Source organism: Nuphar pumila, chromosome 15 (assembly GCF_984573655.1).
Source record: "Nuphar pumila chromosome 15, dmNupPumi1.hap1.1, whole genome shotgun sequence".
Classification (NCBI taxonomy): Eukaryota; Viridiplantae; Streptophyta; class Magnoliopsida; order Nymphaeales; family Nymphaeaceae; genus Nuphar; species Nuphar pumila.
The window spans coordinates 15132928-15157809 of NC_143263.1; the positions used below are offsets into that span (position 1 = coordinate 15132928).

Genomic DNA, 24882 nt, shown 5'->3' on the forward strand with positions numbered 1-24882 from the left:
CACAGGATTCAAGAGAGAATCATTCTCAAATTAGAATCACAATCACAATTTGCACTATCTCATGATTCACTAAACTTGAGAAATTGTTGCAATTGTGACTTGCGATCACAAGAAGCTGAGAAAATCTAATAGTCATAGGGCAATACACACATTCCCTAAGTCAAGCGAGTGAAAGATTTCAACAATTATTTTAGTTTGCAACACCTTGTGAAAGTAGCATTTTCTCAAGATCTTGTTACAATGGACTGTGAAAGGTATGGGAGGCATCTGGCAGTAATGTCCACTCACTCTTGTAATTATCTGTTCTCTTCCGGTTGGGTGATCATTCATCACCCAGCTCCTCTTTCAATGAATCATTTTACTTCCTCTAAAAAAAAAAACAAATTCTCAAGATCTTGTGATTGCAAATCACAAAGTTGCACCACCCATGTGGTAAGGGGGTCTTGTGCCAAGCTGAAGGCCCGGGTTCGAATCCCTGAGACACATGGGGCTTAAGAGATATCTGATAGGGGTCTGACTAACCCCAGCTTGCCTATCAAAAAATTCACAGACAATACTTTTTTCAAGTTTTCACTAACATGAGAAAATTCAAGTTGCGAATGTAATGCTCACTTGTGAATAATTCTTCCTTGAGAAAATTGGCCAGAAGATAGACCTTCTGACCAACTGTTATGTAGGCTTTAATTATAAGAGGGACGAGCCATCACACGTGAAGCATGAGAATGTTTGGTCACAGGGTCTGTCTAATTGTCACCAACTTTCTCATGTTTCAAGGAAGAAACATTCTCAAGAGGAGAATCACAATCACAGCTTGAATTTTCTCATGTTTGTGAAAAGTTGAGAAAGTGTTGTGACTGTGATTTGCAATAACAAGATTTGAGAAAATTGTAATTTTCACAAGGCATTGCAAACGTGTATACCTGTTTAAAGCTTTCATTAGATGGATTTCACCAAGGGGTGGCCTTTTTTCTTTCAGTTCTACTTATTGGAGGATGGCCTATTAAAAGGAATGTGAAATAAATTTTATGTCAAGTATTTAATTTGTCTTGATTCTCGGTAGTCAAAATCTTTCTCTTTTAAAACCGCTAAAAAAAATGGTCTCGATGGTAATTGGTTCAGATAAGGAATAGCATCCTAATCATAAACTTCTTTCATCATCACTCCTTGTCCCATATACATGGCCTCCACATGATTAAAAGCTTCATTAAGGGAAGTAGATTCCATTTTATTCCAAGAGGTTACAATATAAATGGAAAAGAAACAAGGGAGCTTTTCACTCACAAGAAGCAGCTCCATTTTCAGTATACAAAACTAGCCTTTCTCCCACTGAAGTACAGACAGACCTTGCATCAACGAAAAGTTGATCTTGGTATGTTTATTGTACTAATTACTACAGCAACAAGTTAATTAGGCATAGACTTTTATTCTTGGCAAAACATCCCCAAAGTTTCGAGGGAAACCAGCCATCACCTTCCGAACTTCGTTTGCGAGCTCGATGATTGAGTAGTCCGGGTAACCCAGTTCGTCCAATGCCTTCTCCAGCTTGAAAAGGTACTCACAGTTGGTTCCACAAGGTCCGGAAGCCATAGCTATCTGTGATGCCACTTTCTCCAACGGGCTACTCCCTATGTAGTACTTGTTCTTCTCTTTGCATGGAGAGGATATAAAGCTGTAACATTAATAGCACAATTGATTATTCTTAAGCGTTAATTTAATTTATTGGCACTTGACTTAGCAATGGCATCAAAAGTGAGGACCAACATAAAGAAAAGAGAAAGAAAGATGAAATGATAAGAGACAGCAACTCACGTTAGTGTTTTTCTTTGTTCACTATTTCCTAAGGAGTAGAAATCCATACAAGCCTTGCAATCGTACTCGCATTCTCTCTTCTCCAAGTACTGAATCCAAAAACAGCATTATAATTGAATGATTATTAACTCATGATCACGAATCTTGATGAAGATAAAGTGCAGGTGGTGATAACGATAATGTCAGAGAGAGAGAGAGAGAGTACCTCTATGATTCGTTTTTCCTCTTCAGTATCTTCTTCTATGCTATAAGCAACTCCCCACTATGAAAAAATTTAACATGTAAAAAATTAGATGAAGACTGTATATATATATATATATATATATATATATATATATATATATATATATATATATATATATATATATATATATATATATATATATATATATATATATATATATATATATATATATATATATATATATATATTAGGGAGAGTTTTGGTAAACAAAACTAGCAAAGGCATTCATGGTAATTACACAAATAGCTCCAGGCCTGTGTTGCAGATTGCACATTCTTGCCGGTAATTCTTTTGTTCCTCTATGGAAACATGCTGTTTGAATGAACAAAGCAAATTGTCAATGTCATTATCAAATGGGATAGCAACAAAAAAAAATTAAGAAAAAGTTGTCATTTTTTCTTAATTTGGAGAGGAAAACGCATTCCTTTTAAACTTGGAAGTATGAAAAAAGCACTACACAACTAATCATTAAAATATGGAAACCTGACTGGTGTTGGGGACACAGCCAGTTTGGCTACCACACAAAACGTATCCACGCCTTGTGTTGATGTTTTACATTTAAATGGTAAAACACCATTTCACCTTGTCTTCTCTCTCAAAAATCTCGGTCCAATGAAAACTTAGGATTTAAACATTCCTACTAGTGTTAGGAAATTCAAAACTCTCCTACTTTCTAGCTTTCAGTGAGATACAACGGCACAATAACTGTGAATCTAAAAAACCTACTTGGGTTCACAATAGTAGCTAGAACTGTTCATGTCTCTACGAATGTCCCTAGTTAGGAATGTAAAAAGCTCGGATTCGAGTTGAGATGTAGCCAATACCAGATCCAACTAATAGGATGTTGGATAAAACAAGCTCGAAATTGGAACAGATGGTGAAAATCATACCATCCAATTTTTTTACATATAATCGGATTTGGACATCCATCAAATCCAGATATCTGTCGAATTTGGAAGCAAATGATCAAATCCATACCCATATCATTATAATTGGATATGGTTTTGGCTTACCAAATCAAACCAAACAGAGTCAGATATTGTCGGATGTCACATAAAATTTGATATAATCGACATTGATACCCTTAATAAAAACAATATATATGCAAAGTATAACAAGCTCACCCAGATCAAAAACACGTTGGTAGTCTCTGATATACCCAACCACCCGCTCCTTGTAAGGGAACCCAGGGTTCCAAATAAGAGACCCATACCCAAAAATCCACACCACCATTTTCTTTTCTTTTCTTTTCCTAAAGAGAGGAGGTGGAATGAAAATGCAAGGGCACAAGTGAGATATGGGAATCCGGAGCCTCCTCTCCTATTTATAGTGCCCATCTTCATCAATCTGTTGTCACCAAGAATTCTTTTATTTACATTTTTAAGTGGGCCAGTTGACCTGGACCCATTCGTATTTTGAATACTGTCCATATCGAAGAAGTCTAGTCTTCTCTTATGCAAAACAAACCGCGTCCACATTCAATCATATTGCCATGACCTATTTTATAACGTATAAGTCTAGTCTTCTCGTATGAAAAGATGTAAATTGGAGTTATATGAGAATGGAATTATGCAGAAAAAGAGAAAAAAAAGGGCTCAGCTTTAACGTATTTATATGAAGATAATAATAATAATAATAAAAATATCCTTTCATTAAAAAAAGTATTTAATTGCCAATAAAAGTCTATATGTCTAATCATGAAATAAAACGGTTCCAATGTTTTTGTAACGTCATTATTAAAATAATAGAGGAACATGCTGTTTGTCCAAAAACTTGTATTAAATGCTGAGGACAGCAGCACTCTAATCTGCCGTCCATGTCAAGATGGACGGACATGATTTCACTGTGGAAAATAAATAAATAAATAAATAAATAACTTGTTTCCAATACATGTTTGCACTGTATATTTTAAATTAAAAAAACTTGTTTCCAAGAGTTGGAGGGTCCATAAATTCTGATGACTTGTAGCCCATGTCAAGTCAAATAACTCAAATGAACCTCTAGACACGGCTGAGTAAAATCAAGTGGATATGGATAACCAAGTTATTGTTGTCAATCGCAGACTTCGATACGCTCCTTGTTCACGCGGGAGAGACTTTTTTTTTTTTTCTTTTTTTTTGGCAGAAAGATGAAGATGGTAATGGAGCACAAAAATAAAAAATGCACCCAGCTTATGAGAAAATATCAGGTAAAACGTTTTATATAACGCCCTAGTTCAGAAGTGACACCTGTCCTGTATTGTGGGACCCACAGCTAAGGGTTCAACAGGTCTGATCCGGTTTGGATCCAGTAAAACTGAAACAAAATCTGATTTGAGGTGCTGATACTGGGTCCAGACCTGGGTCTAGTCGGACCCACCATAAGAGAAACCATACCCACGGATTGCATGAAACAGGCCTGAACCATACTTGATAAAATAATAATTTTATCTTTTTTACATTGAAAATTTGTGGATGTTAACAGGAATTCGTGTCATGCGTGGGTCTGGTATGAAATTTCACAGACCATGCCGACTCCATATATAGATTCTCACCAAACAGTGACCCTTATAAGGTTTGGTATGGGTGATGTCCAAGTCAAACGCAACCCATTGACACCCTACCCACAGTTGTTTTCAGTACTGAACAGAACCGGGGCTGTCATGATGGGTCCTGTACTGGTAGTTTTAAATTAGGAAAAATTTCATTCAAAACATGATAGTACTGATCTTTTAAAATGGTACAATTTTGGAAATGCCCCATAATTTGCTGAAATCCTCTTCATATCCAAAATGTTTGATTCCTATCTTCTTAAGATAATTTTACCTTCCATACAAGCTAATCAACCAAGGTTACCTTTCATACAAGCCAATCTACCGAGGTTCACGCAATATATAGGTACATCACATGCAGCTCTCAACCTCTTAACAAAAGAGAGATTTGCATGAACATTTTATGAACTTGATGATATTTACATAAACAAATTTGTGAACTTAGCTAACTTGAATCACGACAAAGGAGATTTGCATATCAAATGTGTGCATCTTCTCAGGTTAGCAACCCTTCTCTTCTGTAAATGAAAAATTCTAGCTTCGTCGTACATTTGGGACAGTCTTGACATTCACGCACACATCATGCAAACCTTCTTAGAATGAAAATTCGCAATGTATGTTTGCAAATATAGTATGACCTTCGCAAATAGTTTTTGTAAATATCCGCAATCTGCACATTTTCTAATTCAAGCTCGACGGGTTCACATCCCACATTTGCGGACTTCACAAACTTCGCACAAATATTGTGTGAACCTCCTTTAACTATGATCTAAATGGTCACTGTACTCTTGGATGTAGACCCATTTAAAACTAAGCCCATTCTAGATTTGTCCTCTATTTGGTCTGAGAAGGTGTAGTTGTTGGATCTTGTTCCCAAGTTCAGAAAGGAAATGAGGATTTTCCTGTAGCACATTTGGTAGCTGTGGAATGGTCCATCAGATTAAGACGGTTGGTTCCTACCACCCAATCTGGATCCCAATCCAAACAAAAGCAAATCTTTGAAGTTTTCATAGCAAGAAATTTTATTATTATAATTATAATTATAATTATAATTATAATTATAATTATAATTATAATTATAATTATTATCATTGAATACCCAGGGTCTTGTGGCAAGGAATGCCCAATTTTGGTTTTGGGACTCATGACATCTTTTTAGCTTGGTGACATTTACAAAGTTGCCCACCAATATAATTGAATGATTCTTAACTCATGATCACGAATCATGAAGAAGATAATCATAATTATTAAACTATCATTAATGCAAGTGATCATATTGTTTTATGTTTATGGTGCTGATAGGCTGCTCATGGCTAGGAAAAGAGAGCAGCTGCTCATGGCTGAGCAGCTCATAAAGAGCTTCTTCAAAGTCATGTAGTAACCTAGGTTCGGCTCATATAGCCTCGTTAACTAAAAATAAATATATTTTACATCACGCAGGGAACAAGGTTGAAGCGTTTGGCTTAGAAGCAATAAGTGTTAGATTTAAAATCCTATTGCTTGTACCCCTGAAACAATGCATTTATTTTGTAAATGAGTTAGTTTGAGCTTTGCTCAGTGTTTTGCTTAGAGTCTCAATTTTATTGATTTCAACATTGAAAACTATACTTTTTGAGAAAAGAAACAACTCATTTAACTTGCACTTGCCATGAGCGCAAGCCCAAATGGACTTACTGATGAGTTGTAGAGCCTGATTCAAAGTTTTTGCCCTTGTAGTAGGGGAAGTTCGGAGGCTCCCCCCAACACGGGTCCAGTGGGGCTGCTCCTGGCGGGGGAGCGTAAGGGGGTAGCGCTTCCCCGAAAGAAATTTTTTTGGGGCTTATGTTTGGGACCCAGTTTCTTATGGATCAGACCCGTTTTGTTTAGGTTTAGGGTTGTTGCCCTTGCCTTGTATAAATACTTTCTTTTCTTCCTCTCTTGTAATAGTCAGAAAGAGCAATAAAGGTTTTTCTCTAGGCGGCCGTGGTTTTTTACTCTCTCTCATATTTTAGGAGAGTTTGTTTCACGTAAATCTCTGTGTCCCTCTTCTTTGTCTTCTGATTGTTTTTGTTTCTTGATTTTTCTTGCTTGAGCGTTTATTAACAACTGGTATCAGAGCAAGGTTTGAGTTTTTCTTTTCTTGTGAGAAACACTCCTCGACAGTAGAACATGAATTTTTGTCATTCTGTGGCCTTGAGTTGAAGTGGTTTGTGAGTACGTGAATATCTATTGTACTGCGATCTCACTAAAATAAGAAAAAATTTGTCGACACAAGAAGGGAAGATAAAGATTGATCAGTTCGATGGCAAGGGTTTCGGTTTCTAGAGGATGCAGATCGAGGATTTGCTATATCAAAAGAAACTGTATCAGCCTCTATCAGGAAAAAACCCAGAGACGATGGTGGAAGAAGAATGGCTATTGTTGGATAGACAAGCCCTAGGTGTGATTTGTCTCACACTGTCTCACAATGTTGTGTTTAACATTGCAAATGAGAAGACGACTGCGGATTTGATGGCGGCTCTGTCAAACATGTATGAGAAGTCATCCATCTCTAATAAGGTGTACTTGATGTGCTGGTTATTCAATCTGAAGATGGTCGAAGGGGCTTCTATGATCGATCACATCAATGAGTTCAACACCATCACGAGTCAGTTGAGTTCTGTGAGTATTGATTTTGATGATAAGGTAAAAGATCTTATTTTACACTCCTTCTTACCCGAGAGTAAAATAAAAGAAATTGACGAAAATGGACTCGAGTCAACCGATACTCGATCCTGCACACCAAGCCTAATTAAACCTATGTTGTCCTGCGATAAACCCAAAAAAACTGGTCTGTTAAAATCTCCACCACCGACTGCTTCGAATAGTAGTGGCTATGAAATTTTAACTATAGGTTTATGTATTCGTTAGCAAACTATAACTCCAAACTTGGCTCAATTTGACCAAAAAATAAGCATAAAATGATGTCAACAGTGCCGGTCAGTCGAATTTCTGACAAAATTTGGGTTATCAGTTTGTGACATCTAAAACTCCATGCCCAAATATCAAAAAAAATCTAAAATAATCAGGGTACGTACTAGACACACAGAGCTTCAATACAAAAGAAAAAAATCTTAAAATCTCAAAAAATTGAAGGAAATATGCGCAAATCCAAAAACCTGATTTCGCATTTGGGTCGATCGGAGATCAAAAACTACCTGAACCTAGCCGTTTCTGACCAGATAGGCCTGCTGCAGATTCATAAACCCGATTTCACATTTGGGTGATTTTGATATGATCTGGAATGCTTTTCTTCTTAAAAAATTATAAAATATCAAGGCCAACCTCCTCTAACCAAAATTATTTTTTTGAAGATTTTTAAAGTTACAAAAGGCTATCAAATTTTATAGACAAAGAGCAGGGGATACAAGATGTCGATCCTACCTTAGTGGCGGTTTTCGAGTTGCAACGTTGGAGGGGGTAGGCCAACCAACATCATCAACATTGCCTCAGACGTAGAAGAGGACTGGAGAAGAGAATAGACGGGGTAAGAAACACAAAGCTTACCAGAGAGGCTGGTGCTCGACCTATAGCAGAAGAAGAGGAGGGCAGCTACAACGGAAAAAATAAAAAATGCAAGAGGAAGAATAACTATCTCTTCTTTCTCAGAGGATTTTATTCAGAAGGGGCTATTTTGGTGGATCTGGTCCACCACTTGCTCCTTCTGAAACATGCGTGAAAGGGGAAGGAAGAGGAAGCAAGGAGGAATGACATACTAACTTTTATTTGTTTTTCTCTTTTTTTTTCAAACCTTCTAAAAGGGAGGGGCTAATTTTGAGATTCACGCCCCTCCTTCCTTATTTCCTTTCTTGAGAATAAGATGAAGAGGAAAGGGGTGACTTTGAAAATCTTTCCCCCCCTCTCCTTCCTTCTTTGCATGAAATTTCAATTTTTGGCAAGTCCAACTTGCCACATTAACCAAATGCAACAAAAAGAGGATCCTAGAAGATGTTGACTTTATGGATCCCATATCCAGTCCATAATACACCTTGGATCCAATTCAGATGAATTTAGGTCTTGGGTCATGGGTTGGACCAATTGAATTCCCTATTGAGATCCAAATCCAAAATTATGCTCCAAAATCCAAAATTATATTTTTGACCTCAATTCTATGTTGTGCAATTTTAAGTATTAAGCATGGGTAATTATTTCAAAAAGCTATAAAAATGCATGCAGTTGAATGTGAAGATGTAGCACTTATCATGCTCCATCAGGTAGCTCCATGTTGAGCAACGTTCATGCGAGCCATGAAGTGGGAGAGACATTAAACGTCTCTTTCCTTGGGACTCAATGTGTCGCCCAAGGGACCCAATGGAGAAACAAGAGAGAAGAAGGGAGTCTACACCACTCAAGCCATGCCAAGTGGGCGGCTTCTTTGCTCTAACGGTGAGATGTTGGCCAAGTGGGCATCTTCTTAGCTCTAACGTATCCCTCAGCTAGACTATCGATCATTCAACCGGCCACCTTTCCATGGGTAGCACCATGCCGGGCAGCGTTCACGTGAGCCATGATGGGGGAGAGACGTTAAACATCTCTTTCCTTGGGACTCAATGTGTCCCCCAAGGGACCCAATGGAGAAAAAAGAGAGAAAAGGGAGTCTACACCATTCAAGCCATGCCAAGTCACACAGAGACAAGATACCTTCTAAAGTATATATAGACCAGGGTTCGATGGTTGATCAATAAGCCCTTAGAGGTCCATTGACCACAACATTTTAACATGACTCTTAATATCTTGCACCCACTAATGGCTCTTAAAACCCTGCATGTACCTACTACCGTCTAGAATGATGGGCTAGGTGGTGCACTCAATTATGGCCTAGAATGACCCTTGACATGCTGATCAACCTTCCAAACCGTTTTGGTGTTAAAACTCTTTTAAGAATGCATTAAGTAACTTTTAAAAATGTTTTATGATTTCCAAAATGATAAAAAAAGGAGTGATAAAAGGATTGGTCAAAGTCAAGACATAACTGAGCCGGGCCAAATCCAACTCTGAACAAAGTTTAATTGACAAGCTCTTGAAGGTCTTGCCCTCTAAGCCAACTCTCCAAATTTTAAATCCAATGTGTTTCTCAAAAATTTTTACTGCACGACTAAACTAAACATATTTCATAGAGTGAACTTTTTTTCCAAAACTCATTTTCCAAAAACTTAGTCAAGAGAGTGTTATTCGGATAATGAACTTGATTAAGAAGGCTATAAATTTTGAGCCAAACGACAAAACTTATTCCCAAACTCTAAAAGAAAATGAGGATTTCCGTGTAGCACATTCGGTTGATTCCTACTACCCAATCTAGATCCCAATCCAAACAGAAGCAAAACTTTGAAGTTTCCATAGCAAGGGATATTATTATTATTAGATACCCAGGGCCTTGTGGCAAGGAATGCACAATTTGGTTTTCGGACACATGCCATCTCTTCAGCTTGGCGACATTCACAAGTTGCCCCTACCAGATGAGTGGCCCAACAATGGGCAAATGTGGGTTCATCAAAACTTGGAGCTATTTTGATGCCTATTCGGATCGTGCTTGTTATTAGTAAATTTGGAACACTTCAGATGCATTGGTAAAAGAAAGAAAAGTATAAGAGAGGCAAAAACGTGTGCTTGACTTGCATACCAGAGAAAGAAAACAAAAATGACTGTCATCTGAAGCACAGGTTTTTAATAGGCAATGGAGGTCCTGGCTTGACTTATTTTTGCATGACTTTGTACACTTTTTTTGACCCAAGATCACCAATTCTACAAGGAGAGATTTAGACTCTACCAAGCTCACCCCGGACGTATATTGGCTTTCGTAGAAGGTGGGATGAGCAATCACAACTGAGAATCCAAAAACTATGACGGGTTAGTCTTGTGATCAACTTTCACAGGATTCAAGAGAGAATCATTCTCAAATTAGAATCACAATCACAACTTGCACTATCTCATGATTCACTAAACTTGAGAAATTGTTGCAATTGTGACTTGCGATCACAAGAAGCTGAGAAAATTTAATAGTCATAGGACAATACACACATTCACTAAGTCAAGCAAGTGAAAGCTTTCAACAATTATTCATGTTTGCAACACCTTGTGAAAGTAGCATTTTCTCAAGATCTTGTTACAATGGACAGTGAAAGGTATGGGAGGCATCTGGCTGTAACGTCCACTCATTCTTGTAATTCTCTGCTCTCTTTGGGTTGGGTGACCATTCATCACCCATCTCCTCTTTCAATGAATCATTTTACTTCCCCTAAAAAAAAACATTTTCTCAACATCTTGTGATTGCAAATCACACAGTGGCACCACCGAGGTGGTAAGGGGGGGTTCTTGTGCCAACCTGAAGGCCCCAGGTTCGAATCCCTCTGCCACATGGGGCTTAAGAGATATCTGATAGGGGTCTGACTAACCCCAGCTTGCCTATCAAAAAATTCACAGACAATACTTTTTTCAAGTTTTCACTAACATGAGAAAATTCAAGTTGCGAATGTAATGCTCACTTGTGAATAATTCTTCCTTGAGAAAATTGGCCAGAAGATAGACCTTCTGACCAACTGTTATGTAGGCTTTAATTATAAGAGGGACGAGCCATCACACGTGAAGCATGAGAATGTTTGGTCACAGGGTCTGTCTAATTGTCACCAACTTTCTCATGTTTCAAGGAAGAAATGTTCTCAAGTGAGAATCACAATCACAGCTTGAATTTTCTCATGTTTGTGAAAACTTGAGGAAGTGTTGTGACTGTGATTTGCAATCACAAGATCTTGAGAAAAATGTAATTTTCACGAGACATTGCAAACGTGTCTACCTATTTAAAGCTTTCATTAGAAGGATTTTACCAAGGGGTGTCCTTTTTTTTTAGTTAATTATGCAATGGAATGTACAATAAACTAATAAGTTATTTTATTTGTCAAGTACTTGATTTATCTTGATTCTCGGTAGTCAAAATCTTTCTCTTTTGAAACCGCTAAAAAAAATGGTCTCGATGGTAATTGGTTCAGATAAGGAATATCATCCTAATCATCAACTTCTTCATCATCACTCCATGTCCCATATACATGGCCTCCACATGATTAAAAGCTTCATTAAGGGAAGAAGATTCCATTTTATTCCAAGAGGTTACAATATAAATGGAAAACAAAACAAGGGAGCTTTTCACTCACATGAAGCAGCTCCATTTTCAGTATACAAAACTAGCCTTTTTCCCACTGAAGTACAGACAGACTTTGCATCAACGAAAAGTTGATCTTGGTATGTTTATTGTACTAATTACTACAGCAACAAGTTAATTAGGCATAGACTTTCTCCCACTGTAGTACAGACAGACCTTGCATCAACGAAAAGTTGATCTTGGTATGATTATTGTACTAATTACTACAGCAACAAGTTAATTAGGCATAGACTTTTATTCTAGGCAAAACATCCCCAAAGTTTCGAGGGAAACCAGCCATCACCTTCCGAACTTCGTTTGCGAGCTCGATGATTGAGTAGTCCGGGTAACCCAGTTCATCCAATGCCTTCTCCAGCTTGAAAAGGTACTCACAGTTGGTTCCACAAGGTCCGGAAGCCATAGCTATCTGTGATGCCACTTTCTCCAACGGGCTACTCCCTATGTAGTACTTGTTCTTCTCTTTGCATGGAGAGGATATAAAGCTGTGACATTAATAGCACAATTGATTATTCTTAAGCGTTAATTTAATTTATAGGCACTTGACTTAGCAATGGCATCAAAAGTGAGGACCAACATAGAGAAAAGAGAAAGAAAGATGAAATGATAAGAGACAGCAACTCACGTTAGTGTTTTTCTTTGTTCACCATTTCCTAAGGAGTAGAAATCCATACAAGCCTTGCAATCGTACTCGCATTCTCTCTTCTCCAAGTACTGAATCCAAAAACAGCATTATAATTGAATGATTCTTAGCTCATGATCATGAAATTTCATGAAGATAATCATAATTATTAAATGATCATTAATGCAGGTGATGATATATTTCTATGTTTAATGGTGCAGATAGGAGCTGCTCATGGCTATGGCTAGGAAAAGAGATTAGCTCATAAAGAGCTTTTTCAAAGTCATGTAGTAACCTCGGCTCGGCTCGGCTCATATAGCCTCGTTAACTAAAAATAAATATATTTAAATCATGCAGTAAACATGGTTGAAGTGTTTAGCTTAGAAGCAATAGGGATGGCAGTGGACCCCCACCCCGTCTCAAAATCCTGCCCTTCATTCCTGCCTCCATCCCCACATGGGTTTTGATTTTAACCTTCATCCCCGTTTCATGTCCTCTATCCCCGTTTCCCCTCGGTCTATTGCCATCCCTGAAGAAGGATTGGGGACGGGGCGGGGCATGGCAAGGCGGGGATGGGGTAGGGGCGGGAAAAAACGTAAGTCCATCCCCGCCTCCTTCCATGCACGGGTTTTGACTTTAACCTCCATCTTCGTTTCATATCATCCATCCCCGATCCAAATGGGGCGATGCGGGGCAGGGCTCGTCCCGGTTCACTGCCATCCCTAAGAAGGAATAAGTTGTAAATTTAAAATTCTATTGCTTGCACCTTTGAAACAGTGCATTTATTTTGTAAATAAGCCAGTTTGAGCTTCGCTCAGTGTTTGGCTTAGAGTCTCAATTCTATTGATTTTAAAATAGAAAAATTATACTATTTGAGAAAAGCGCCAACTCACTTTACGCCATGAGCTCAAGCTCAACTCGGCTTACCACAAAAACGAGCTGTGCTTGAACACCCTTTGTTTGGTTCATTCGAATTTGCCAGTTCTAAGTGCAGGTGGTGATAACGATAATGAGAGAGAGAGAGAGAGAGTATACCTCTATGATTCGTTTTTCCTCTTCGGTATCTTCTTCTATGCTATAAGCAACTCCCCACTATAAAAAAAGTTTAACATGTACAAAATTAGTTGAAGTGTGTAAAATAAATAATATATATATATATATATATATATATATATATATATATTAGGGAGAGTTTTGGTAAACAAAACTAGCAAAGGCATTCATGTTAATTACACAAATAGCTCCAGGCCTGTGTTGCAGATTGCACATTCTTGCCGGCAATTCGTTTGTTCCTCTATGAAAACATGCTGTTTGAATGAACAAAGCAAATTGTCAATGTCATTATCAAATGGGATAGCAACAAAAAAAAATTAAGAAAAAATTGTCATTTCTTCTTAATTTGGAGAGGAAAAAACATTCATTTTAAACTTGTAAATATGAAAAAAGCACTACACAACTAATCATTAAAATATGAAAACTTGTAAATATTAAAATATGGAAACCAAACAAAACGTATTGACGCCTTGTGTTGATGTTTTACATTTACATGGTAAAACACCATTTCACCTTGTCTTCTGTCTCAAAAATCTCGGTCCAATGAAAACTTAGGATTTAAACATTCCCACTTAGACTTCAATACGCTCCTTGTTCACGCGGGGGAGACTTTTTTTTTTTTTGCAGAAAGTTTAATATGATATTGGAGCACAAAAATCAAAATGCACCCAGCTTATGAGAACATACCTGTTCTGTATTGTGGGACCCACAGCTAAGGGTTAAAAAAATGATAGTACTGATCTTTTAAAATGGTGTGTTTTTGGAAATGCTTCATAATTTGCTGAAAACCTCTCCATATCCAAAATGTTTGATTCCTGATTTTTTAAGATATTTTTTACCTTTCATACAAGCGAGCCTACTGAGATTCATGCGATATATAGGTACATCGGCAGCTCACAACCTCTCAACAAAAAAGAGATTTGCATGAACATTTTGCGAACTTGATGATATTCACATAAACAAATTTGCAAACTTAACTAACTTGAATCTCAACAAAGGAGACTTGCATACTAAATATGTGCATCTTCTCAGGTTCACAACCCTATGTGAACCTTCTCTTCTGCAATTGAAAAGTTCTAACTCGAATGGTTCATCATACATTTGGGACAGTCCTGACATTCACGCACACATCATGCGAACCTCCCTTAACTGAAAACTCGCAATGTACTTTTGTAAATATAGTATGACCTTAGCAAATAGTTTTTGTGAATATCCACAATCCACACATTTTTTAATTCGACTCGGCTGGTTTACATCCCACATTTGCAAACCTCACAAACTTCGCACAAATATTGTGTGAACCTCCTTTAACTATGATCTAAATGGCTAGTGCACTCTGAATCTACCCATTTAAAACTAAGCACATAATATATCTGTCCTTTATTTGGTCAGAGAAGGTTTGGTTGTTGGATCTTGTTCCCAAGTTATGAAAGGAAATCCAAGATAGAGTTGCGGGTGCAGCAGAAGGAATGCCAAGATCATGTAGTAAATATCTTAACCAGATGATCTCACTGGTGGCCATGGCGATGGATGTGTATTCGACTTCAACAAATGAACGAGACACAATGTTTTGTTTCTTGGTTTTCCAAGCGATAAGATTGTCCCCCAAGAAAGTGCAATATCGTGTGGTAGAGCGCCTTGTGATAGGACAACCAGCCCAATCTGAATCTATATAGCATGAAAGATGCATAGGGTTGTTAGCACATAATAAAATTCCTTTTCTAGAGTTTTTCTTCAAACATTTAAGCAGTTTCATGGCTGCATCTCAATGAGGTTGGCGAGATTCCTGCATAAACTGGCTAAGAATATGAACAGAATACGTGATATCAGGTTGTGTAATAGTTAAATATAGGAAACTTCTCACAAGTTGCCGGTATGAAGTTGGATCTTTAAGTGTTTCACCAATGTGAGCCAACTTTAAGTGTTACTCCATCAGAATGTCACTAGGTTTGGATCTAAGATATCCAACATCTTTCAATAGATCCAAAACGTATTTTCTTTGATTCAAGAAAATTTCATGTCGGGAGCGGGAAACCTCAATGCCTATGAAATATTTTAATTTTCTTAGGTCTTTAATGTGGAATTGTTCATGAAGTAAGGCCTTTAGTTTGGATATGAGAAGATTATCATTTCCAGTAATGATGACATCACCCACATAGACAAAAATGAATATCCTTTTGGTTCTCATTATCAAGGAAAATAAGGAATAGTCAGTCAAAGACTGCTTAATACCTCCATGCTTGAGGGCTTGAGAGAACTTGGCAAACCATTGGTGGGATGCCTGTTTAAGTCCATAAAGAGACTTATTTAAGCAACAAACCAGTTTCTCCCCCATTGTGGTATATCCGGGTGGTAGCTTCATGTATATTTCATCCTCGAAGTCCCCATGTAAAAAGGCATTGTTGATATTTAATTTGTACAATGGACAATTAGAAATGACTGCGACTGTAATAAGCACCTCATTGTGACAAGTTTAGCAACTGGGGTAAAAGTATCATGGTAGTCCAGACCTTCTTATTGTTTGTACCTCTTTGCCACCAAACATGCCTTGTACCTTTCAATGGAGCCATCAAAATTATAGTTGCATCTTAAAAACCCATTTATTTTCAATCGCCTTCTTTCCTGGGGGCAAGTCAGTAAGGGTCCAAGTATTGTTTTCTTCTAACGCCTTATCTCAGCTCTCATGGCCTCACACCATTTCTTATATTTCATAATAGTACGGTAATCCGTTGGTTCATCATGAGAAGAGATAGAAACCAAGAAAGTTACATGCTCTTTAGAAAATTGAGAAAAAAACAAGCAATGTAAAAGTGAAAAAGAGGACTACTTTACCTTAGAATCAGGTGTGTATGCGTAAAGTGCGGCATATGAACATTGGTTGTAATTTAGGTACGCAAGTCTGGTTTTAGTCCATGTAGATCTCCTGCATCGATCCGGTGGGTCCATAGAAACTGAGATGGGTGTGGTTTCAGGTAAGTTTTCATTAAATTCGAGGTGTGTAGGATTAATCGGATTGGATAAGATGGTTTTTGGATCTTGGTTTTGGTCATCTAAAACAGGAATGAGTAAGACATGGTCACTAAGGGTTTTCTCAACATGTGAATGAAAGAAAAACACATTCTCATAAAATATGATATCACGACTCACAAAAATAACTTGTTTGCTAAGATCGAATATTTTGTATCCTTTTTGTTCATGAGGATATCCAACAAAAATACACTTGTACGCATGAGCATCAAATTTGTGTTTGTAATTGATATTGTGGGCAAAGCGCAAACAATAAAAAACCTTTAAATATTGATATTTTGGTTTAGATTTGTACAACATCTCATATGGCATTTTACAAAATTGTTTATCCAATCCTGAGGTGGGTAATATGTTTATTAAATAAGCTGCCGTGAGAATACATTCACCCGCAAAATTTGATAGTCAAATTTGCTTGAAATCTTAAGGCTCTTGCAACTTCTAGTAGGTGTGTATGTTTGTGTTCAATTATTTCATTTTGTTAGGGTGTTGAAACACAATAATGTTGTTGTAAAATGCCATTGGTGGAAAGAAAATTTTGCATATCATGAGAAAAAAAACTTAGAACCATTATCAGACCTAATGCATTTAACTTGTGAGTTAAATTATACTTTAATCATATTAAGGCACACCGATTCGAATCAGATCTGCTAAGTATATGAACTAAGCAGATTTGGTCTGGATTTGCCGAATATATCATTTTTTTGGATTGTGACTTAGATCTATTTAGTTGTATGTACACACATTCAAATGTGTTTTTAATGTTATCATATTGAAGGTGTGTTTAGAACTGTCATTGTCAATGTGTTTGTTTTTAAGAGTTATCATATTGATTGTGTTTGTTTTAAGAGCTGACATAATGAATGCGTTTTTAAGATAGTCATTTTTGGCTATGTTTTAAGAACTGTGCATGATGTTTTCGAGTGCTGATCAGACCCATAACACATGTAGTATTGGGTGCTGATCAGACCCAAATCACATGTAGTATCGGGAGCTAATCTGACCTAAAATTTCACAGTTTTCAAGTACTGATCAGACCCAAAACACATATAGTTTTTGGGTGACTAATCAGACTCGAATACATATTGTATCGGGCACTGACCATACTTGAATACGTGCTGATCGAACTGGTTTACACAATGATGTTGATTTTAATAACTATGTTAGCAAGACTGTCATCAAATTATGTTTATATATATGTAAAAAATCAATGAATTTTAAAAATGATTTTAAAAATAACTATGTTTAAATAACTGTATGCATGCATGTTATTTCTCAGCATAGATATGCAATAGCCATGCATTTTCCAGCATGATGTGTTCTGCATAATCATGCATCAACAAAGTATTTCCACCATGTTATATTTCTGCATAAATATGCATCAATAATGTATTTTTCCATCATGTTATTGTTTCTAATAATGCAACCACTACATGTTGATGACAACATGTCGATGAACATGGTTTTACAGTTGTTTAAGGACCAAATTTACTATTGGTTATATAGGTGCAATCTGGGCCAGATTTGCCTATTGTTACATATGTGCAATCTGGACTAGATTTGCCACTGAACCACATATGTGCAATTTGGATCAGATTTGCCTCTTGTTACACATGTGAAACCAGAACCAGATTTGCCAATGATTGTTTATGTGCAAAACCGATTATATTTGTCATGGTACAAGGTAATGCATGTATTGAATATTGATTAGGCATGGCATACATTTCATTGGTACATTGTGAATGTTATGTCATACATATTGAAAACTCTGAAATGTAATTCAATATATGTATGAAGATGTTCATGTGCATATTTGAGAGTTTATGCATAAAATGAATCATGAAATAATGCATATTATAAGCATTTGTTCATATGCATATGCATATGCAATTTATCTTTTATGTACATTCTTTTTGTGTATGAATGGATGCACATTATAGACACGTTTCAATAGTTGTATGTGTGCGTGTTCATCAAGGATTTTGCATAAGATACATCGGTGGTCAGATGTGAACCACTGTAGGCCAGGTAGACCAAGAGCATGTATTTCTTCAAGATATGTGTTTGTACATTACAAAATTCACTTTTAAAATTATTGGTTTTCTAATTTAATTGCATTGTTAAATTATAGTAGGTCAGGTCCCATCTTGGGTTTTGCATGTTGATTTGCAAAATGGTTCTTTTGTAAAGAATTTTACTTTTGTTAAAAAGATAAAATAGATAAACAATGTAATTAATATTTTTTTTTCTTAGATGGCCCTTTCATGATAAGAATCCTGGATGGCAGTTTTGGAGAAACTGTGAGGATAATATAACTTTGTGTGCGTTTGTGCTCCTGAATTCAATAAGGTGGTTCACCTTCCGGATATAGTTTTACAGAGTTTTCAGCCACTTTTCTTGGGGGTGTTGTTGTAGACAAGCTGTTGTTATTGGTATACCAAGAAAGTGACATCAATGGATGTTGATTTCTCTAGTATCTCGACATTAGATGTTGATTTTTAATGTTTCGATGGATGATGTCGATTCCTGATATTAGTCAAGAAACAAGTGTGAAACTCAATAATAAAATACGAATTATGTGTTAAGCTACAACTGAAAACCTATCTTGAACTTCGAGAATTGTTGTGCCCGCTTTGAGTATCCGCGGGTTTAATGAAAAGTAACACTAAAATTATGTATATTTAATAAGGACATGTATGTAAAAGAGAACTCTGATAATAACTTAATAATTTATTATGCATGTGCATTGAATAATGAATATTTATTGTTTTGCACTAGTTCATGCATTCTTACTTGTTTTGTTTCATGTGAGATATTGTTATTATATAATACTTGTTTTAAAATGCTTGAATGATAAATGAATTATGAGATTGTTGTTTTTATATTTTCTCTAAATACTTTCATAAATTTGATTTATGTTTTTCTTGCCTATTTGAATTTTTAGAAGAATTTATACAAAGAATCTTTGATTCTTACCTAGTATTTCCAATGTTTATCTAAGAACCTAGAGCTCAGTGATGGGGATGACTGCCACAGGGAGCCTGCAAGATTGCGTGACTTACTTCTGATATTTTTTGACAGTGTGGCTCAAAATTTTTATTTTTTAATTTAATTTTATTCTCAGCCATTGATTTATTGATTAATAAAGTTAGTTTTTTTATTTGTTGGTTTAATGTAAAGATCACTTATAGTTTGGAAGTTGTTAAGTCTGTGAGACCGCGAATCCTTGGGTTTTGGTTTTTGTAATTGTTTAAAAAAAACTATTTTTTTTTACTGTTTACGGGGTTGAATTAGGATCGTTACAAGGGTCACACAACCAAAATGGCAAGTTCCTGTAGCATAGGTCTTAAAATACAAGTAGAACATTTGTACACAAAGGCTCCAAACCAACCTGATAACATACAAATGGGTTTGCTTGTCTGAGTAGCTAGTGCACGTCACCTTGTGTTGGGGCATTGCAAGTTCGAATCCCAATGGTATCATTGTATAACTGGTAGGGGTTTGCCTAACCCTAGCTTGCCTTAAAAAAAAAAACATACAAATGGGTTCCACTCATACCCTATGTCAATGCAAGTTGTTTTGATCAAATCAGAGTCCACATATGTGATCTACATCATTCATTTAGTAAAGATCGACATTTAAATCATCGAAATCTGGCTTGTGTGCTATTTTTTTTTAAATTAAAAAATCAATGATTGACAAAACATAAAATTTTGCAATTTAAAAATTCATTTTTTTCTTAAAAAAGTTGAGTCTATTCTTCTTAAATTGACCATGCTCAATCCACCTATAAGGCCCGATCTAATCAAAACAACTTGTATGATATGAAGAGGGATGATGACATAGGGGGATAAGTAGAACCCAATTTTTTTAACTTAGGTGTCAATCAAATGAAACTAGAATTGAAGAAGGCTTGTGGAAGCGGTGAAGCATGTGATCTAATTCAATGTGGGATGCTTTGACATGGTTTCTAACGAGCTAAAGCCTACAAACCCAAGCCAAAGTGAGATGGACTCACAATTGATCAGTTGTATGTTCTCCCCCATACTTTTTCTGAATTTATAACCCGAAGAAACCACACTAGGCACAAAGACCTGATTGTATTGGTTGCGCCTGCCATACCTACTGTCATCGTGCTGGCAGCGTAAAGCTTTGAGGTTAGGACCCCTACCCCTGAGGCCTATGCTACACATTGGCTTGCACAGAGGGGCGACATCCATGAGAATCGAACCTGAATTGCTCGTCTAGTAGCCAAGGTCCCACCCCCACTATGTCAACCCCCTTGGGGTTGTTTTCCCCGTACTTGCAAGTGTATCAACTAGAATCTTATCAAAGGCTTTGCAGTAAAACTCCATTCAAGAAAAACAAAAGGACACATAATATATAGAGATGTCAATGTGACATTTTATATAAAAAGAAATTTGATTCTGCAGATGAAATAGACATGGAATTGGAAGGGCATTCATTTTTGTGCAAGCTCATCAATCTTTGATGGTGGCTCTTTCATCATATTGCTGTAAAAGCAAATGACAGAAATATCACTAGTTGAAAAATTGTGGAAAGAGCTGCAGCTGGGTATATATTTCTAGGTATAGGCAGAGGGTACTTCAAGGCTTTTTACTTTTACCAGAGTGGAGGAGTCTGCCAGTGATAGATAGGTTTTGCATCGATAAATTTTAAAAAAACTTTTACATTTCATGTCACCAAAAAGAGATGATACATACCAACGTGGCTCCATTTCCCCATGTGTTGGGATGTTGCAAGTTCAAAATCCAATGGTATGTTGTATTACTGGTGGGGGTCTACCTAACCCCAGCTTGCCTTTCAAAAAAAAAAAAAGATGATTTTGTCTGGTAGAAGCAGCTAGTGCACATCACCTTGTGTTGGGACGCTGCAAGTTCGAATCTCAATGGTATCATTGTATAACTGGTAGGGGTCAGACTAACCCTAGCTTGCCTTTAAAAATAAAATAGATGATATAATATCGTTCGAGGCTTTTTGTTTTGGTATATCAAAGTTCAATTAATGTCTTAAATGAAATTATCAAAATTACCATTGTTACCCATGTAGTAAGTCGGGTCCTGCATCAAGTTGAAGGCACAAGATCAAATCCCGTTGGCGCATGGGGGTTGCTGATGCTCTATCATGAATGAAGCAGATAAGGTTGGGTGGTCATGTCTTACCTCGCAAGAAAGCCGACCCATTAAGTAACCCGATTCTCAGTAGGGTTTTATTTGTCATAAAAAAGATCAAAATCAACCTTAATACTTGATATAGTATTTTTTTTTAAACTCCTAATTAAAATTATTTTTTTGAAGTGTACTTGATCTAGAATTTAAAACCCCAAAACCGAGAAGGGAACAAAGACTGGACGAGGGGCACCAATTGCTAGAGCTCTGGCTGACAAATATAGCAACTTCATAGTGCTCTAAGTGGGAAGACATGCCGCAAATTGCGTAAAAGACAACATTATTTTTACTTTGCATTTATTAAAGGCTGCACCCCTTAGAGGGCTAAGTGGTGGGCCCAGTATGAAGTCTAAGGATCCACACTTGAGATATTGACTTGATTGGTAAACGAATCTAACAAACTGAAATGAGGTCCTCAAGGTCTGCACTTTTTTCTGTAACAAGCTCAAGCTAAACAAGCCGAGTTTGAGCTAGCCCATTTACAAGAAAAGTACATTGTTTTAAAGATGAAAGTATTCGAGTTTGAGTTTGAGAAAGTTCATTGTTTTAAAGCTTGAAGCAATAAGAGTTAGTCCATCCTTAGGGCAAGGGTGTTGGTGACCGAAGATTACCAACTTTGGCAGAAAACTTAGCCATAAAAAATAATAGGAGTTGAAGTCCAAACCTAATGTTTACAAGCTACATATTTTTACTGTTTACTTTGCACCAGATTATGAGATATATGTAATACCCCGATCTGGGACCTCGATAATCTAAGTCTGGTTGGTATTATTTTTCAGAGAAAAAAAAACATGCAAAGTTCATACCGAGAAAACATGGTTAATTTTTTTTTTTCAATAACTCACTTTCTTTCACAAAGTTCGTTATTCATAACATAAGAAAATACATGAATGTTTAATAACAAGAAAATGAAAACTACCAAGTACTCTACTGAAATAGTCGTTCACGTCCTACCTGCGCTAGTGTGCCTACAACCTACAATTATAATTATAGAGGGAGTGGGTCTACAACCCAGTAAAGAATAATTATAAGCAAATAAAGACTTTAACTTGCAACTGTAGTGGACTCTAAGCCCCTAGTTTGAGTTTAATTTTTGACACAACACACAAGGTTTGTAGGTTTTAATTATTCTCCTTTAAACTCTCTCAAATACTCACTCACACCAAACTAAATTACTAGGTCGACTATACCGGTCACAACCATCTATGGGCGCAACAACCCGCGTAGAACATCCAAATTCTACATGTTGGCCAGACAATGAACCATACACTCCCAGTGATCCCCGGACCACCAAACACTGTAGCAAAACAAAAAAGAGACCCCACTGATAGCTAGTTAGAAGGTCAGGCTTAATCTCAATCTCGACATGGTTCATGCTACATCCTAACTATAATGACTTTCAAACATTCATGGTTGTCTAGAGTCTCAAACACTGTGTGAATATAACCCTAAGTTATATTTTAAGTTTATTGCATTGAACCATATTCTCAAGCTCATGTTTTACTCATTCTCTCATGAGTGATATCGTAAAATGATCACGATAGATCTCACTCTTAATCTCATAATGATATTAGGGTTCACACTTATCTCATACTAAGCATGCAACGATGTAGAATCTCTACATCGTTAAATCACAAGCAGCCCACTCTCCATGGTGGCTGCACTCTGGCCGTGAACCAGGTAACCCTTTTTACAGGTCGCTACTTTCAAGATTTAAGGGGTTATGCGTGCTAATCTTAATGTAAAAGTCATATGACATGAGTAGAGTAAAATGACTCAAGGCTAATCACAATCTCATCATGATGCAAGTTATTTGCAATTTATAACACATATATGCCATCGGAAAGCAATTACTTTCTAATATATATGACATATCACAACTAACATGTATATATAATTATCTCATAATTTTGTGTATGGTCGTTACATATCATGTTGACACTCAAGAGTTATATTTCTAATAATGCTAATTTATAATATTATAATAACCTGCAACACAATATGGTTTATTCACAACTAAAATTACTTATAATATCTCTTACATCGAATACGAATATTGTGTTGTAGCCACAATCGAGTCTTAAGAGGCTCTAACAGTAGGATCTGATCATCACACAAGCATATTCGTATCAATATACATAACTTCTTATATTTTGATAAAATTATCAAAATAACCCTCATGACTTGACTCGTCAAACCTCAATTTTTGTGCCCATAAATTGACCAAAACCAAATGACAAGAAGATTTTTCTCTAGGATATGAATTCAGTGCACCAAACCACACTCAATTTTGAGTTCGAAGTGCAAAGTTATGCCCATTTTACTTAAGCGAATCTTGGGTACACACACAAGGGTACTTTAGTTATTTTGAAAATTATTCTCAAAATTCAAAAATGAATCATAAACTAATTCTAGATACATTTTGTATCTAGATCCAAACCCATTTTTTATCTTTATCCAGAACTGGTCCATCCAGTTATGAGTTGGATCTGGATCCAAAACTATTATACTAGATCCATACCAGTTCTGATCTAGATCCAGAACCGATCTATTCAGTTGGATCAAGATCTTGTTCTGATCTGAATCCAGTACTGATCCAAACCAGATCTAGTTTCATTTGGATCTATCCAAACTAACTGGATCAGAATGGATCTAGATTCAGTCGGATTCAGATTAGACCGGATCTAAACTAAGAACCGAGACTCAGTCCGACCCAACTCAATCTAGTTCACACCCAGACCAGTTCAGTCTGAACCGGTTTGGTCAGACTGATTCAGTATGAGCCGACTCGATCTGATCTGATTCAGTCTGAACCGGTTTGACTCGAAACCTCTTTTTTTTAATCTTACCTAGTTTAGTCTGGGTGAGACCCAGACTACCTGGTTCGATTTGGATCGCACCTAGACTGACCTAGTCTAATCTCATATAAACAAAACGATGGGCGAAAGGGGCATCACCCCTTCCATCTTTCCTCTTCTCAAACACAAAGGGGCCGACCCTCTCTTGGTTTCTCTCCATTGCTGAGGGATCGCCCACCGACGTCGGTCGACCGACCCCCCCCCCCTCTCTCTCTTTGTTTCAGGGTTTTCTATTTTTTTTTTGTTTCTTCTCCAGCAACTCGCCGACAGCCATGGCTACCATCCCTCTATTCAATCGAAAAAACGAAAAAGGCAAGACACTTACCTCTTGACGGTGAGCTCCAATAAGCTTCCTCTTCTCTCTACAACTCGTTTATTTCTCTCT

At 36.8% G+C, this 24882-nt stretch overlaps 2 protein-coding genes across 2 annotated transcripts in view; both read right to left on the reverse strand.

Moving 5' to 3' along the window:
* Window positions 1–1189: 1189 nt before the first annotated feature.
* On the reverse strand, window positions 1190–3370 carry LOC149814604 (gamma-glutamylcyclotransferase 2-1-like). Its single transcript, XM_089989751.1, has 5 exons — window positions 3178–3370; window positions 2292–2365; window positions 2015–2071; window positions 1810–1898; window positions 1190–1669 (listed from the first exon to the last, which is right to left on the reverse strand). The coding sequence occupies exons 1-5, from the start codon at window positions 3284–3286 to the stop codon at window positions 1408–1410; spliced, it is 591 nt and encodes a 196-aa protein (XP_089845877.1). The 5' UTR covers window positions 3287–3370; the 3' UTR covers window positions 1190–1407.
* An 8302-nt stretch (window positions 3371–11672) lies between these two features.
* Window positions 11673–24882, reverse strand: part of LOC149814605 (gamma-glutamylcyclotransferase 2-1-like) — a 59420-nt gene continuing 46210 nt past the window's right edge. The window contains exons 2-5 of the mRNA XM_089988247.1: window positions 13607–13680; window positions 13409–13465; window positions 12377–12465; window positions 11673–12236 (exon numbers count right to left, since the gene is read on the reverse strand). Coding sequence (XP_089844373.1) covers window positions 11975–12236; window positions 12377–12465; window positions 13409–13465; window positions 13607–13680 — 482 coding nt within the window. The 3' untranslated portion in view covers window positions 11673–11974. The remainder of the gene's footprint in view (window positions 12237–12376; window positions 12466–13408; window positions 13466–13606; window positions 13681–24882) is intronic.

Excerpts from the sequence above, each read along its gene's own strand:
- LOC149814604 (XM_089989751.1), bottom strand. The coding sequence starts at position 3,286 with ATGGTGGTGTGGATTTTTGGGTATGGGTCTCTTATTTGGAACCCTGGG. Across the intron at positions 2,366-3,177 it reads CCAACGTGTTTTTGATCTGG|CATGTTTCCATAGAGGAACA; the intron begins GTGAGCTTGTTA and ends TCATTCAAACAG. Across the intron at positions 1,670-1,809 it reads GAACAAAGAAAAACACTAAC|CTTTATATCCTCTCCATGCA; the intron begins GTGAGTTGCTGT and ends TTAATGTTACAG.